The following is a 17,166-nucleotide window of genomic DNA, read 5'->3' as shown; positions in this document are numbered from 1 at the left end:
ATTAAAAAATAATACAAATGTAAGCAATATTTTAAATACAATATTTAATTATTAGATACATTAGGTATATTATATTACTTATAACATTCCATTATATAAAAATTCATTTGTCTATTTATTCAGATTAAACAACTACTAAGGCTGAATGTCTCATGCCTGTAACCCCAGCACTTTGAGAGGCTGAGGTGGGCAGAACACTTGAGCTCAACAGTTAAAGACCAGTGTGGGCAACAAGGCAAAACCCTGTCTCTACAAAACTCAGCCGAGCATGGTGACACAGGTCTATGGTGACATAGCTCTATTGTTTCAACTACTTGGATGGCTGAGGTGTGAGGATCACCTGAGCCCAGGAAATGGAGATGGGAGTGAGCCAAGATCTCACCAGTGCCCTCCAGCCTGGGTGACAGAGTGAAACCCCATCTCAAAAAAACAACAAGTAAAATGCTTCTTACATGGAAGACTGTATTCTAGGTTCTAGGTACTCCAGGATACACAAAAATATGTTTAGTGACCTCCAGTAGCTTATGGTATGCAGGAGCTTCCAATGATTATTTAAACAACTAAATAGAAAACCTTCTGAAATTCAAAATTTCAGAATATGATATGAGGACTTTGAGTGGTTATTTTATTTTTTAAGATGTAGTCTTGCTCTGTCACCCAGGCTGGAGTGCAATGGTGCCATCTTGGCTCACTGCAACCTCTGCCTCCCAGGTCCAAGCGATTCTCCTGCCTTGGCCTCCTGAGCAGCTGGGATTACAGGCATGTGCCATCATGCCTGGTTAATTTTTGTGCTTTTTTTTTTTTTTTTTTTAGAGACAGGGTTTCACCACCTTGGCCAGGCTGATCTTGAACTCCTGACCTCAGGTGATCTACCCACCTTGGCCTCCAAAAGTGCTGGGATTACAGGTGTGAGCCACCATGCCTGGCCAAGTAAATATTTTAAATAAACTACAATGACAAAATTATGATGATAAAGTCTTACCATATTGGTATTAAGAGTCTCTGCTTCTAGAACTGGTTATTTGCAGCAAAATACATGTTATTCAATTAGTTGAAGTGTTTTATATAAACTCTTCATGGACAACTCATAAAACACACAAAAATCCCTTTGCAATACAAATTTTGAGAACATAAATTTCTACATTTCTACAATTTATATTTTTAAATCAGATACAATGTTGCCTAGGCTGTTCCCAAACTCCTGGGTTCAAGCCATCTTCCTGCCTCAAACTCCCAAGTAGCAGGGACTACAGGTGTACACCACCACACTCAGCTATTTTTCTACAATTTTTAATATTTTTTAGTCTCACTACAAAACCAATAATATAAGTAGAGAAACAATCTCTCCTAAAAACTATAGGATACCCAAATAATAAGTTTCCAAGAACAAAAGCTATATGCTATGTGCTGAACATTTTTGCCACTAAAAATTACCAGGAGGATTCCATGATTACTGTAAATAATTTGATCCACTGAAGATTTATACAGGCACAAATATTAAGAAAGTCACACTCACATGATTTAAAAGTCAAAGTGTTAGTATTTATCCAAATAAACCTTAACCAAATTTCGTATTTCCTCTATTGGAGAAAGCATTTCCTAATGTGATTTTCCTGTCACTACTTATTTTACAGTTCATTTCTTTTTCAGCTCCCACCCTGTCACAGTACTTATCAATCTTTGTTAGTTACCAAAGTTAAACAAATTTTTTGAATCAACTAGCCATATGTATATTTTTCTCTGACCAACTTTCCATTACCACCATAAAGCAATGATAGGTATACCACTGCTAAGTTTCAAAAGTAAATACTATGCAAAACTACATTCAGAGTGAGAAAATTAATTTTACAAGAGACCACTTTACCTTAGTAGCAACACTCAAGTCTTTGTCATGCAATGCAGGCAATGAATCCACACATAGTTCATGGAAAATGCTTGAGAGCAAAAATACACACTGAAAATGAGCAAGCTGATTTCTTTACAATTTTTTTAACTGCCAGTTTATATCCAGCTTCCCCCTCAAAAAATGAAAACATAATCTGGGGAAAGGTCAGTGATCTATATATTAAATTATGATTTTGATATAATTAAAATATGTCCGCTGTTATAAAAATAGATTTTAGTTACCTATTTCTGCCTCCACCTGTCTAAATCTATAAAATAGTCAATGAAAACTAACCTTGAGCTTTATAAGAAATAGTGACAGTCAATATATTGGCAAAGCCTGACAATAATTTACCCTCACAAATTATCTGTCCTGAAGCTGAACTTAAAATTCAATTAGTGGATGGCATAAATTTTGTTACCTAAACTGGAAGAAAACTGATGACCTAAAACAAGGTAGAAAGATCTACTGTCTCTTTTCCATGATCTATCTCTGGTTAAAAGATTAATCTGTAGCACTTCAAAATGGCAGTCTTGATTCCTCAGCATGGAACCCACTTATGAAGGTCCTATTGCTTTCCTTTGCCCTAAATCGGTATAGGAAATCCCCTGCAATACTTGAAATGTATGAAAGCTAAATGTACAAAAGTCAAATAACAAAGGTCTATGTTCTTATTGAGAATATTTTTCCCAGAAAGATTAAAATATTAACAATTATTAAATCCCATTATTTTCACTCTATAGGTCCTACCTTATTCAGGTCCACATAAACTAGCAAGCCCTTAAAAATTTTCATAGGCACTCAGACACCCAAGGAGAGAGACTGCCAGAAAAACGGAGTCCTGGTAGTTGTACCTCTATTTCCCTAAGTACTATCTAAGCATCTTTCTTCCTATGGGCTCCCACTTCCAGATTCCACTTCTGCAGGACTCCACAGAAGTCTCCAATCTTCAAATCTTCAGTCTATGAAAGCACAGATTTCTGAAAGGATAGGAGCTCTCTATATCCCTGCTCCTAAAAAACTAGCTAACCGGAGTCTCCATCACCTGCCCCCAGCATAGACACACTACCAACTACCCAACTGAACTCCATGACTGATTTGCCAGCCAATCATGCCCCTGACCCAGCCTACATGGACTTGGGAAGGACATCAGTGAATTGGGAAAAGAGGCAGAGGTGAGGAGACCACCTGCCCTGTGCCACAGATCTATGTAGTTCAGCAATCTCCAGCCCCTTAGTATTTCAGGGGCTCTAAGCCACCCCTCTCTAAGTCAGGATGGAAGTAGATGACACCACATTTCTATCTGCTGTAGACACTCCTCCCAGTGTCTCAAAATGTTTTAGCATCTCTCAGTAAAAATCTTCAAGTTTGTCAGTCCTTGATTTAAAAAAAAGCAGCAAACTTTTTAGAGTTCCCTTGAACCTTCTATTTTAATGTGCCTTTGTATATAATTCCCAACATCTTGTATCCTTCATTTTTATAATCTCTCTTTATCAAACATCATAAACCCCAATATTTTGATCTCTTACTGAAGAGTCCATACTCCTATCCAATCCAGTGTTGTTTATCTTCAAACTTGGCCTTCCCCTGCTCATTCCATTCTTATCTACTTCCATTGGGTTCACTAGCTAATTCCATTCTCATTCTATCCACTGGGTGCACCAGACTCACTCCCGTTTGTATTATTAAAACATATGCCAATAGGATATAAAAAGAAGCAAGAGTACTGGGTTTTACCACGAGTTCAGATCTCATTTCTGCCAATTCCTATGTCTAAAAAAAAAGCATCCTAATCTCTTTGAGCCTCACATTCTCTATCTAGAGTATCACTTGACCAGAATGTTCAACACAGGTAAAAATACTAGAAGGTATTTTAAATCATTCCAAGATTCCTTAAAATTCTGTAATTCTATGTCCTCTTGATTCTGTCTATAGAAAAACTGGGAATACATAGCCAGCAGAGTTTGAAAAAATAATAGAACAAAAGAAACACCAAGAAAACAGAGAAGAAAGTTTTAAAAAATCAAGACAAGATTATAGAAAAGTCACGGAAAAAGAAACAAGACTAAAAAAAGTATTATGGAAGTAAGCAGAAATACTTGCCTAAATGGAAAACCAAACTGAGAAGTCAAATAATTTCTCTCTAAGACTTGCCTAAACTTGCTTTTGTAAAACTTACAGTCCTATGGCCAAAACTAAGTAAGATCAGCCCTAAAGCCTTTGATGGTAAAAATTAGATATTGGTTACCACTGAAATTGTCATATTTATTAGGACAAACTCTTGGACTAACCACATTCTAACAATAACCTTAAATGAGAGTTTAAGGTATTTAAACCCTCATCAATTAATCAAATTAACGAATCTGATTAATCTGATTCAGACCTATACCTTGATCCAAGGGCTGCACAGATATCTATCAATCTATGCTGAGGAGCAAGAGAAGGGATTTGGAAGGCAGGCAGGCTGATGATCAAAGTGGGCCAGCTACTTTGTTAACTATGGGATCATGAGGCAATTAATCAACTGCTCTAATCCATAGTTGTTTATTTAATAAACAGTAGGTTATAGGAACACAGATGTTGTGATGGCTTTATGAGATGATAAATGCATAGAACATATTAGGATGTCTAGCTCAGAATACAACACTCAACAGATACTAGTTTCTTCCATCTATATTTTCTTAGTTAATATAATTTTTTTAATCTATAAAACCCTACCTGACTGCAGATGCATCAGAACTTCCAATATCTATTAAAGAAAAGGGCAACATGCATTTTAAATCAATAATAAATGTACAGAATATTAAAAGCATAAGAATGCACAGTGATGCATGCCTGTAATCCAAACTACTTGGGAGGATGAGGAAGGAGGATCACTTGAGGAACCCAGAAGTTTGAGACCAGCTTGGGAAACACAGCAAGACTCTACCTTCATAAAAAAAATTGTGCACACTTGTGTGTATGCTTTAGATCCTCTTTTGTTGTTGTTGTTGTTGTTGTTGTTTTGTTTGGTTTGGTTTGGTTTTTTAAAGCATAAGACTGATGCTTTCCAGCTTCATCCATGTCCCTACAAAGGACATGAACTCATCATTTTTTATGGCTGCATAGTATTCCATGGTGTATATGTGCCACATTTTCTTTAAAAAGCTGGAAACCATCATTCTCAGTAAACTATCGCAAGGACAAAAAACCAAACACCACATGTTCTCACTCATAGGTGGGAACTGAACAATGAGAACTCATGGACACAGGAAGGGGAACATCACACTCCGGGGACTGTTGTGGGGTGGGGGGAGGGGAGGGACAGCATTAGGAGATATACCTAATGCTAAATGACGAGTTAATGGGTGCAGCAAAACAACGTGGCACATGGATACATATGTAACAAACCTGCACATTGTGCACATGTACCCTAAAACCTAAAGTATAATAATAAAAAATAAAAAAGACTGATGCTTTGTTACAAAGCATTCCTTTGGGAGCATGCCTGAGACCTTATTAGAATTAACATTAATTATACCTATTGGTAGGTAATTAATGCAGTAAGAACTCTTCCCTTTGTATTTATTAGATGCAAAGAAGAATAAATTTATTAAAATTTGGTATTTACAAGTGAGCTGCAGTATACAAGACATCCTAGCCAAACCCTGTGAGATTGAGTAAAAATGGTATTGTTAGCAGAACAGGTGTGATTAGTCAACAGTGTCAAAGAGCATGATTTGTGGACCAAAATATGAGGAGCAGTTAAAACAGAATATACAGTAGTACCCCTTATCCACTGTATGTGCGGAAAGACGTACTTGACATGTTTTTCTCTGCTCTCACACCACAGAAACAATCAACAAAGAAGGCCTCTGTCACCAAATATGTGGAGAGTTTTTCCCCCACCAACAAGCATGCAATCATTCCTGCTGATGACACAATTCAATTCTCACACCCCATCTGCAGATAACATCAGATTCAATTTAATTTATAAATTAAACTTTATCATGATATGTATGTATAGGAAAAAACAGTTTGTGATTCAGTACTATTCGTGGTTTCTTGCATCCACTGGGGGTCTTGGAATGTATCTCCCACAGTTAAGGAGGAACTACTGCACTTATTTTGTTATGACACAACACAGCCTCTCTAGCTCTTCAGTTCAAACTGTTCAGTTTAGGATAAAACACCCTATCACCAGAAGCCAGCAAAACATAAGAATCAGACCAGAAACAGAAATCCTTGCAGACTTTCCAGCCACCAGTGGAGAAGAGCTCAAGAAAGATCAGTGTGTTACTCTGGCTAATATTCTTCTGGGGAGGGTGTGGGTGGTTTCCTTAGTTGTAGCTATTTGCTCTGCCCTACGTATATCAAGGCCCAAATTCACCTGCCGTTTTACCTCCCACAGAAAGAACCACTGGAAAGATCACTCCTTTAAGAGCTTATCCACATTCAGAGAGAAGCTGAAGAAACACTGGGGAGGTATGGCAGGCTGCCGGGCAGTATTATCTTTTTTTCTTTTTTCTTTTTTTTTTTTTTTTTTTTTTTGAGACGGAGTCTTTCTCTGCCCCCCCAGGCTGGAGTGCAGTGGCGCAATCTCGGCTCACTGCAAGCTCCGCCTCCCGGATTCACGCCATTCTCCTGCCTCAGCCTCCCGAGTAGCTGGGACTACAGGCGCCCGCCAACACGGCCGGGCAGTATTATCTGATGTGAAAAATATATAGAAAGAAAACTATCAATGTCCTTTTACTAGCAGAATGTTCCAATGCTTGCCCTTCTCCCTAGTAGGAGAAAAAAATTCTTTTTCACCTCATATAAAGCAAAACTCCCTTGCCATCCCTCATGACAGAATCTAGTTGTAGGTTAGTCACACCATCATAATACAGGCTGTTGTCAACCTCATCCCTCAAAGGAAGAGGATCAGTGAGGAACTTATGTATTTACCTATAGCATTCACTGCCTGGTCTTATTTCCAACTGAAGGTAAGTATGAAAGACTTTGTGATTCCAGTTTTATAAAGTACAACCCCTTGCACTTGTCCCCTTACATTGCTAGAGAGTCTATCTGGACCCACCTCACAAAGCAAGATGCTCCAGTTTGTGCTGTGTGGTACTGCATGGTGTCCTTTTCCTCAACCCTTTCTATTATGTGCCAAATATCTATACAAATAATGTTTCCTAAGTACGTAAAGCATATCTCATCAGCATATATCATTCTTTACAATGATAAAGAAGCAAAAGAAAAACAAAAGGACAAAGAACATCTTAAATGACTACATTCAACTGCCATGGAGCTTTAATTTTTTAACTATTCAAAAAGATATCCACTGTATTATTCCAACTATATGACTCTTCCGAAAAAAGTAAAACTATGAAGACAGAGTAAAGATCAATGGTTGCCACGAGTTGCTAGGGTGAAAGGGGAGATGAACACGCATAGTAGAGAGAATTTTTAGGGCAGTGAAACTGTTCTGTCAATAATATTACAGTAATAGATACATGTCATGTCATTATACATTTGTCCAAATTCACAGAACGTACAGCATCAAGAGTGAAGCCTGATGTAAACTATGAACTTTGAGTGATTGTAATGTGTCAATATTAAGTTCATCAGTTGTAACAAATGTACCACTCTCTGGTGGAAAATACTAATAATGGGGGAGGCTATGCATGTGTGGGAGGCATGGAATATATGAGAAATCTCTGTACCTTCCTCTCAATTTTGCTGTGAACCTAAAGCTGCTCTAAGAAATAAGGTTATTGATTTAAAAAAGATATTCAGCTGGGCTCAGTGGCTCATGCCTGTAATCTCAGCACTTTGGGAGGCAAAGGTGGGTGGATCGCCTGAGGTCAGGAGTTCAAGACCAGCCTGGACAACACGGCAAACCTTGTCTCTACTAAAAATACAAAAATTAGCTGGGCATGGTGGCGGGAACCTGTAATTTCAGCTACTCAGGAGGCTGAGGCAGAAGAATCGCTTGAGACTAGAAGGTGGAGGTTGCGGTTAACGGAGATCGCATCACTGCACTCCAGCCTGGGAGACAGAGTGAGACTCCATCTCAAAAAAAAAAAAAAAAAAAAAAAAAAGATATTCACTAATGTCTATGCGTCCCAGGATCTCCAGAACAAAAATTAAAATAAATAAATAAATAAATAAGATGGCTGGGTGCAGTGGCTCATGCCTGTAATCCCAGCACTTTGGGACGCCGAGGTGGGCGGATCACCTGAGGTCAAGAGTTCGAGACCAGCCTGACCAACATGGTGAAACCCCGTCTATACTAAATAAAAAAATTAGCCGGGCATGGTGGTGCATGCCTGTAGTCCCAGGTACCTGGGAGGCTGAGGCAGGAGAATCATTTGAACCTGGGAGGCGGAGGGTGCAATGAGCCAAGATTGTGTCATTGCACTGCAGCCTGGGCAACAAGAGCAAAACTCTGTCTCAAAAAAAATAAAATAAAATAAAAAATAAAGATATTCACTGAACCTGTTATGATGATATATTTAAGCAAGACACAGTGACCCTAAAAATTAGAGATCATTGAAGACCAAAGTAACAACATGTGGTCATTATTTCTCAAATTGAAGTATACAAAATATATAAAATAAATAAATTTAATTGTATGCTTAGGTAAGAAAGTATTGATAAAAATGATTGAATATTTTATCTTATTTCATAATTTTAAACAGGGATTTAGCACAATATGAAAACTAGATTATTCATGTAATCAAAATAACAGAATTTTTATTCTAATTTTAACTCAGAAATTATTACACTTATTTAATTTAACAATTTTACTGACAGGTTAATGAGATAAATAGGACAGATTATAATTACCTAACATTGCTATGGTAACTTACATGCAAATAGCTGTTCGTCACCAAAAGTCAAAAAAGTAACCAGCATTGCAACTGAAGATGGATCATACAACAGAAACTAGTACCAAGTTACCTTATAATATTGTGCTATTAAAATGAAATTTTGAAACAACACCAAAAATTAAGGTGGGGCTATACAAAGTGTGCAGAAAAGATTTCATATAACAGGCAAGAGACTGCCATCCTTAGAAAGGCCGGCATGCAAGGCTGGCCCTTGGCTGGTGTTTAGGAACTTGGAATTGGGAGGGTTTCCACCATTCCCTGAGAATAGTGGCTCACTGTGTCTAAAGTGTTTATAGAAACAGTGTGTTTAGTCTGAACAGCTGCTTTCCTTGTAAGAGTCTGGAATGTGGGTACATGTGAGGGAGAGTAACCTCCATACAAATCTTGGGCACTTAGTCTCTAATGAGACTGTGGTACTGGCAGACATCACTGCACATATGTTGTCAAAATGTGAGCCTGGGAGAATTAAGCAGATTCCGGGATCTCCACAGGAGAGAACTCCTGGAGGCTTGTGCCTAGTTTCCTCCAGAATTGACCACATGCACCTTTTTCCTCTACTAATTTTGCTTGTCCCCTTTCTTGTAATCAATTAAAGATCTGAGTGTGACTATTTACTGAGTCCTGTGAGTCCTTCTAGTGAACCACCAAACCTGGGGGTGGTCTTGGGAAACCTTGACACAAATGCATTGTGTAAGATTTGTATTAAGTTGATATGATACATGTAACTGTAATCAGATGGTTATTTCACAGAATAACTTTCCCTAATCTGTTTTTCTTTTCTTTTCTTCCCTTGATATTTGACTTGGAGATTCTTGTATTTCTATAACTATCCAATTGAATAAAACCATAAAAGGAATAAATGAAACAATAATGCCAGAAAATAATGTGAAATAAGCAGCAATCCTATTTTAACTGAATAAAAAACAGAATCTGGGTGATTGACAATATGTTCTACAATATGAATGTTTCTAGAAAAAAATGAAAAGGTGATCAATTTTCTGCAACTCAACTGGGCTTAATTCCTTTTTGTACTAATTGTGCAGGCCAGGTGCTGTGGCTCACATTTGTAAATCCCAGCATTTTGGGAGGCTGAGGCAGGAGGATCACTTGAGCCCAGAAGTTCTAGACCAGCCTGGGCAATATAGTGAGACCTCATCTATTAAACAAACAAACAAACAAACAAAACCCTTAAAAAGAAAATTAGCCAAGTGTCGTGGTGCATGTCTGTAGTCTCAGCTACTTGGGAGGCTAAGGTGAAAGATGAAAGGATCATTTAACGCCAGGAAGCAGCAGTGAGCCAAGATGGCACCACTGCATGCCAGTACCAGCAACAGAGGGAGACTCTGTATCAAAAATAAATAAATAAATAAATAAATAATTGTGTATCAGGCCAGATGTAACCACACAAAACTGTAGTCCCAGCCACTTCAGAGGATGAGGTAGGAGGACAGGAGTTCAATGCTACAGTGAGCTATGATTGCACCAATGAATAGACACTGTATTCTAGCCTAGGCAACATAGAGAGACCCCATCTCCTATGATAATAATAATTGATTAATTGTGCATCATTCAAATAAATTGTATAACTAGAGAAAAACATATGACTATTGAATATACTATAATAGTCTACTACTGATCATAGAGTTCCTGTTTACTTGCTTCTAATCTTTTTCTTTGTTTCTCATAAAACTAAAAACATGATTTAAACCCATTAAAGGCAGTTCATCACAAAACAAGTCAAAAAGTCAAAAAAATTGCATCCAAACTGTAGGATGTGTTATCCACTGCTCCCTGCGAACAGTTGGATTTGGTCATTAAGAATCAGCAGGACTTTTAACTTTGTGTGTGTGTATGTGTGCATGTGTGTATGTGTATAAACTATGACAGATAAAATCATTTTGCTTCTGTAAGAATATGTAATGTAACTTATGCTTCTCATGAAGGAATTGCTTTTCCATCTTCTGTGCTCAGTAGCCATCTTCAAAAAATAATCTCCTATTTGTATGGGTGCATGCAGGTTCTACAGTTCTTATTGCCATTTATTTATGGTACCAGAAAGGGATTGCTGAGTTCCCAGTTCTAAAGATAGTTACTTTCTTAGTGACACAAATCAATATGTAATACAATTCACCCTTCAACAACAAGGGTTTCAACTGCAGGGATTCACTTATATGCAGATTTTCTTCTGCCTCTGCAACCCAGAGACAGCAAGATCCACCTCTCCTCTTCCTCCTCAGCCTAATCAACCTGAAGATCATGAAGACCTCTGTCAGGATCTACTTATGCTTTATGAAAAGTCAACATGTTTTTCCTGATGATTTTCTTTCTAACAGCTTCATTTCTCTAGCTTACTTTGTTGTACGAACATAGTATATAATAATGCAGCACAAACAAAATAGGTGTTCCTCAACTGCTTATGCTATCAGGAAGGCTTCCAGCCAATGGTGGGGTATTAGTAGCTAAGGTGAAGGAATCAAAAGTTATACTCAGATTTTCAACTGCACAGGGATCAGAGTCCCTCACCCCCACATTATTAACGGGTCAACTGTAATTATTTGTTTACTAAATATAAACAATTTATTATAAAAATGAAATAGAAGATCCATTTGTATAACAAGTTCGATTTGTTATAATGTGACTATAGAGGAAACATACAACATACTAACTTAAAATCTTTTTTCTTATTTTTGCAAAAATATTATATAGGATTTTAGGGATCATAATTAAATAAATGAATGTTTTAAGACAATAATGTTTGAGATTATAAATTAGTTACAACTACTTTCTTAAATAAATCTGAATTTCAAACTAAAGAAGTTAAATTTTAAAAATTAATTTACATATGTATATACATATATACACATTCAATTTACACATATTTTTAAACTGGTCTTTTTTGATTGACACTACCTTAATCTTACATCTTACTTTTTATTTTATCAAGAGTAGGACCACCAAGAGAAGAAATTCACTATCAGAAGTCTTACCTGGTTTGTCCTTTTTAAGTATCTTCTTTTTATGTTCCAAAATTTGTTGTTGAATTCTATGTATACAAAAGTAATAAATAAAATTGCTATTTTAATACTGAAATAAAAAATATTTACCAAACATATTAAATTCTAAAACCATTTCAGGCAATATCAGACCTAATATCAGAATTTTAATGTCCCATACACTTCAAATTTTTAAACCTTACAAGCTTATTAAGCTTATAATTAAAGAAGAAAAGAAAGTGAAGCACTCATAAACGGAGGAAGCACAGCTCAGTAAATTAACTCTAGTTAGCTGGATATCATGCAAAGTGTCCTGCACTCAGAGTAAGTCTTCACTCTGTAACCAATAGGTATTTTATTTTCAGACAAGTTGCTTCTCTTAGGCTCCCTGGTTTCTTCTAAAAAATAAGGATTCTGCTACCTTACTTCACTAGGTTGTTTGGAAGATGTAATTAGATTACATGTTTAAATGTTCAGAGAAATAGTAAAGCAATGGAATAATTTATTCTTGAACTTTATTGCTGTAACCATTTTGGAATCCCAAATAATGCTCGGTGTGTGTTTTTCTGTAAGTTCTAACATGCAAATGTTGCAGTTTTCAGAAAATGTTATTAAGTGCTAATTTTGGTTATTAGTTGCATTCATTGTGGCTTGTAATTCCGGGCATTTTACCTAATTCATAACTTATTACTAAATTTATATATATATATATATATATATAAACACCTCATTAAAATAGATTACCTAATTGTCTTCCATCACTGAGCTCATCAATCACACCAAGGGCAGAAAACTAACAGGTGTCAAAACCTGGCTTGGACAACTACCACTCCTTCTCTACCTCCTCAAACTCTGAGCCAGCAGATCTGTGCTTGGATGCTGGATCTCCATGGTCCTCTCCAACCAACAGACAAGACAAAACCCTGCTTTGATTGTTTTTCAGTTCCATGAAGGAAACACAAGTTGACATTTTCTCATTTCCAAGACATGTACTAACAACATGTAACATCCCCTTATTACTCAGCTCTGTTCTCATTTCAGAGATCACCGTACATCAATAGTTTCATAGTGATAATCACAATTTCAATATTGGGTGTCACCTGTTTTGGTTTTGATCACACTGCTTCCTTGGAGCTACTCAACAAATAGTCAAATGGCCTTCATGGGACTAGGCAAAAGATGGAACGCTTTCTGAATTTGTGTGCCATCCCTAGGCAGCAGCCATGCTTATCTGCTCTGTATTAATCCAATTTTAAAATATATGCTGCTGAAATAAGTACAAAGCCCTGTTTGATACATGGATACTTGTGAGTCATGGATGAGGTTTAGCTCTGTTAAATCCAACTCACTTACTTTAGATTCAGAGAATTTTATTGACTGGCTTCCTGTGAGGAGAATTTTAAATTATATTTAAAACTTGAGGAAGAGCTGCAAGTAGCCCAGGAGATTTTCATGATTATAGAGACACATTACTTGAGGGGCCAACTGCAAGCTGGTTCTCACTACTCGGTGGAAAGATAACATGGAACCTTCTGCTATCTAACCAAAGCTGCTGCACAGAATATAAAAAAAAGCCTCAAGGTACAGATCTGATAGCAAAAGGGAAAGAGAACTCTGATCTCTTCCTGCAACATTATCATTATTTGAACATCCCTGACTGTTGAGAACAATCCCAACTAATATTGGTTAAAGAAAAGACAAACATGGCTTTCAAAGGATAAAATACCATGAAGGCCTAGGCTAAGTCTAGCTAAGAGGTGGGCTCCAAATAAGGTTTTTAGTGTAGGGCAAGCATCAGCTTGCTCAATATTTGTGTGGGTAAAGCTAGGAGGCCTAGTTGCCAGAGCAGGGTGCTGGGAACAATGACTGAACACAAGTACATAAACTAATAAACACCATAGCTTTGAACTCTATATATGAATCACCATGAAAACTGAGGGGTCTAAATCAGTGAAGGCATCCTGGTGGCAAAGGTCAATCATTATCAGATTGCAAGACCAGTTACAATGGCAACAATACAGCAAGCGAGTCCACGGAAACAGAATGATTAGAATGGCCTTTTTTCCCCTTCTTCTGACTTGTAAAGAAAGATTGCCTTCCTTGGACTTAGGAAACCCCTTGGCTTCTTGGAAAATTCAAAGAAGGAAGACACAGGTGAGAGCCCCAGGGGACAATACAAGATTTTCTGCTAAATTGGACATTTCAAGACTCAATAATTAGAAAAGTCAGGTCAGGCATGGTGGCTAGCACTTTGAGAGGCCGAGGCAGGGAGATTACTTGAGCTCAAGACCAGCCAGGGCAACAGAGTGAGACCTTGTCTCTACAAAAAAAAAAAAAAAAGGAAAGGAAAGGAAAAGAAATCAAAGATGTGGCTCTTTTTATCCCATGCATGGGGATTATACTTAGAATAAAATGAACAACATTGAGATCCCTAGGGATAAAGGTCTCAAAAATCCAGAAAAAATCTTGCACTCTACTTCTAACTAATCTAGACTTCTGCTTGATTCTGGCTAAAAGGTAGACTAACTCATTGCTATTTCACACTATCTGAACCAAACTATGAACTCTCACCTAATGTATAAGATGGAGTAGTTGCAATTATTTTAAACTTCAATTTAGTATTAACTGGCCTTTTAACATAAACACTTACTTTGTCAAATGATGAGAAATAGCGTAATCTTCTGCATCTTGTCCACACATGTCTTGAGTGAAGACATTAATATTTTGCTTAAGAAGGATGTTGACAATACCTGGTGAGTCATATGCACAGCAAGCATGAGGGCTGACCTAAAATGACAAAGAAATAACTCCACTCAAGAACTTTAATAAAGACTTTTTTAAAAAGCTAGTTTGATACACTTTACCAATTTGATATCTGCCTGTCAGTGTAGACGTAATAACGATTTGCATGTACTAGCTTGGGTCTATAAGCATCTAGGGTGCTCAAGTGTTCATCTTTGTAAATTATCACCAAGGCTAAAAGAAAGGGACAACAGGGAAGCCTCTTGTCTCACTGGGCTATGACATAATACAAGTTGTTAACTTATAGTCCTTTGATGGCCAAGAAACTGTGCTGAGGTCACTTATCTAAAGTAGGCAAAGATTTAGATGAAGATTCCTCCACTGTTTTCCTAGTCAAATCAGCTAGGGGTCAGATAAGAGTTATCTGCAGGCTGAAAACAACAACAACAATAATAATAATAATGACAATACTAGTAGTCATAAACTAAAAATCCACACTTTAAAAATTAATACAACTGGTCAGGTGCGATGGCTCATGTCTGTAATTCCAGCACTTTGGGAAGCCAAGGAGAGCAGATCACGAGGTCAAGAGATCGAGACCATCCTGGCCAACATGGTGAAATCCCATCTCTACTAAAAATACAAAAATTAGCTGGGCATGGTGGCATGCACCTGTAGTCCCAGCTACTTGGGAGGCTGAGGCAGGAGAATCACTTGAACCTGGGAGGTGGAGGTTGCAGTGAGCCAAGATCACACCACTGCACTCCAGCCTGGCAACAGAGTGAGACTCCATCTCAAAAAAAAAAAAATTAATAAAACTAACACAAAACCCTTTAGTTAATAAAAGATTACAGTACCAAAAACATCTCATTATATATACCCAACACTCTATATTATAAGAGAAGATGAATCCTACTATATACTGTTCTTTATGTTACTCAGTCCAAATATTTGCTGGTCTACCAGATTATTCGTGGTGATATTTTTCATTATATGCCAATAATTATGTTAATCTTCTTATTAATATTTCTGATTTGAGTGACTGTTACCACTCTAGAATATGCAGATTTTATTTAAAAAAAAAAAGGACTACTGACAGTCTCAGCCTATCAACGGCATGCGTACTTGCTTTGTTTTTCAATAAAAATTCTACCATTTTCTCTTTCTTGCAAATTACAGTGAATAAAAGTGGGATATTATTGTCCTATAAAACAGCAGAAAAAAAATAATTCACAAAATTACAGATTTCTCAAATGAACTGAAAATCTTCTCTAGGATGCTTTTAACTTCAACGTACAATATAGAAAGGAAGTAAATGAAAAGCAGTCCCTTCCTTCTCACTCCTCTGTGCTTTTTGATGTGCTGTCTTTGCCTTACAAACAACCCTCCTCTGTCTCCCCGGATTAACTGTGCTCATTGCCAAAACTCACTTTAAACATTTACCAGTCCCAAGAATCCTTGCTTCGATCACAGCACTTAGCATGGTACGTTGTAATCATTTCACTGTTTCCCACTGAAACCAAGAGCTTCTTGAGGGCAAGGACTGTATCTTTTGTCCCTAAAACCCTAAGACATAGTAGCAAATATTTTAAGTTTTTTACATAAATTAATGATCTAAATTACTATCTCTAAAGCAGTGTTTCTTAAACTATATTCCAAAGAATATTTGCTTTATCAGAAATATTATACCCAAGAGAAAGACTCCATGACCATCTGTGTTTGAGAAGTATTACAAAACTGTATTTTATGTCTAATAATCAAGAAATCTCTTGAATTTTACCTAATCCCCATTTGACAATACTATTTGTGGCAAACATTAATATTTGAGGAATTAAGAGTTTCAGAGATACAGTTGCCAGAGCTTCCCAAAACAGGTGGAGGCTTCCTCTGGGTGGTACAAACTTGTTGAGTCACTTCTATCAGTGGTGTCAGGTTCCCAGATGCCAAAGTCATGCACTCCTGCTCCAAATGGGTCACTATGGAAATGAGCTTTGAATTAAGAGAGATTGGCTTCAAATGCACTTATTTTCCTTATTATTAAATAGTCCATGGTTTTTTCCCTAATACAAGAGAATAGATTTTTATCTTTACTGTTAGAAAGCTCAGTATGTTCTGTGTAAGAGAGATAGGTTTAAAAAACTTGAGAACAAATATTTAAAACACCAAAGCTCAGTAAGAAATACTATTCTCAATTATAATGGTAATCCCGGGACCCTAGTGCAGCTCTACTTTTTAAATCCATTTTTACTGGGTTCCACTTAAATGGCTATTTAAAATTATTTTTTATTTTAGACAAAATATAAATCAGAAATAAAAACATAATGGGTTATCAATAAAAGTTCTCATACTGATCCATATGAATTATTTCTGGCATAATAAAAGCCAATAAGTCACTTGCATTTCTAAGGAAGAGTGCTGAGGAGAAAGATGTAATGTCTGCAATATTCGTAAATTATCCAACTATAACCAGGAATAACCTAAAAAGGCTTCTAGGCATTCTTACAGGCAGATGATTATTTGTGGTATATATAAAGAGAAAGTTTTAAAAACTTCTAAATTCTAAAATTCAACTCCATAACTGAGGGATTTATATACTCTATAAACTATATATTATAAACAAATACATGCTGACTTAAAAGCCTTGAAATTTTTATCAAAATATACTATAACATAGGACTTGTAAACT

General features: G+C 36.7%; 1 protein-coding gene and 1 non-coding gene across 2 annotated transcripts in view; both read right to left on the bottom strand.

Annotated features, from left to right (window-relative positions):
* Positions 1-17,166, bottom strand: part of LOC129479169 (putative ankyrin repeat domain-containing protein 20A2) — a 52,696-nt gene that overhangs the window by 28,131 nt on the left and 7,399 nt on the right. Inside the window, 4 exon segments of the mRNA XM_055271851.2 lie at positions 11,733-11,788; positions 14,389-14,503; positions 14,506-14,525; positions 15,578-15,684. Coding sequence (XP_055127826.1) covers positions 11,733-11,788; positions 14,389-14,503; positions 14,506-14,525; positions 15,578-15,684 — 298 coding nt within the window.
* LOC129479930 (U6 spliceosomal RNA) lies at positions 12,912-13,018 on the bottom strand. The gene has a single exon (XR_008656857.1). It is a non-coding gene; the product is annotated as a U6 spliceosomal RNA (small nuclear RNA).

Source organism: Symphalangus syndactylus, chromosome 3 (genome assembly GCF_028878055.3).
Source record: "Symphalangus syndactylus isolate Jambi chromosome 3, NHGRI_mSymSyn1-v2.1_pri, whole genome shotgun sequence".
Lineage (NCBI taxonomy): Eukaryota > Metazoa > Chordata > Mammalia > Primates > Hylobatidae > Symphalangus > Symphalangus syndactylus.
This window is presented reverse-complemented; position numbering and strand designations above follow the sequence as displayed.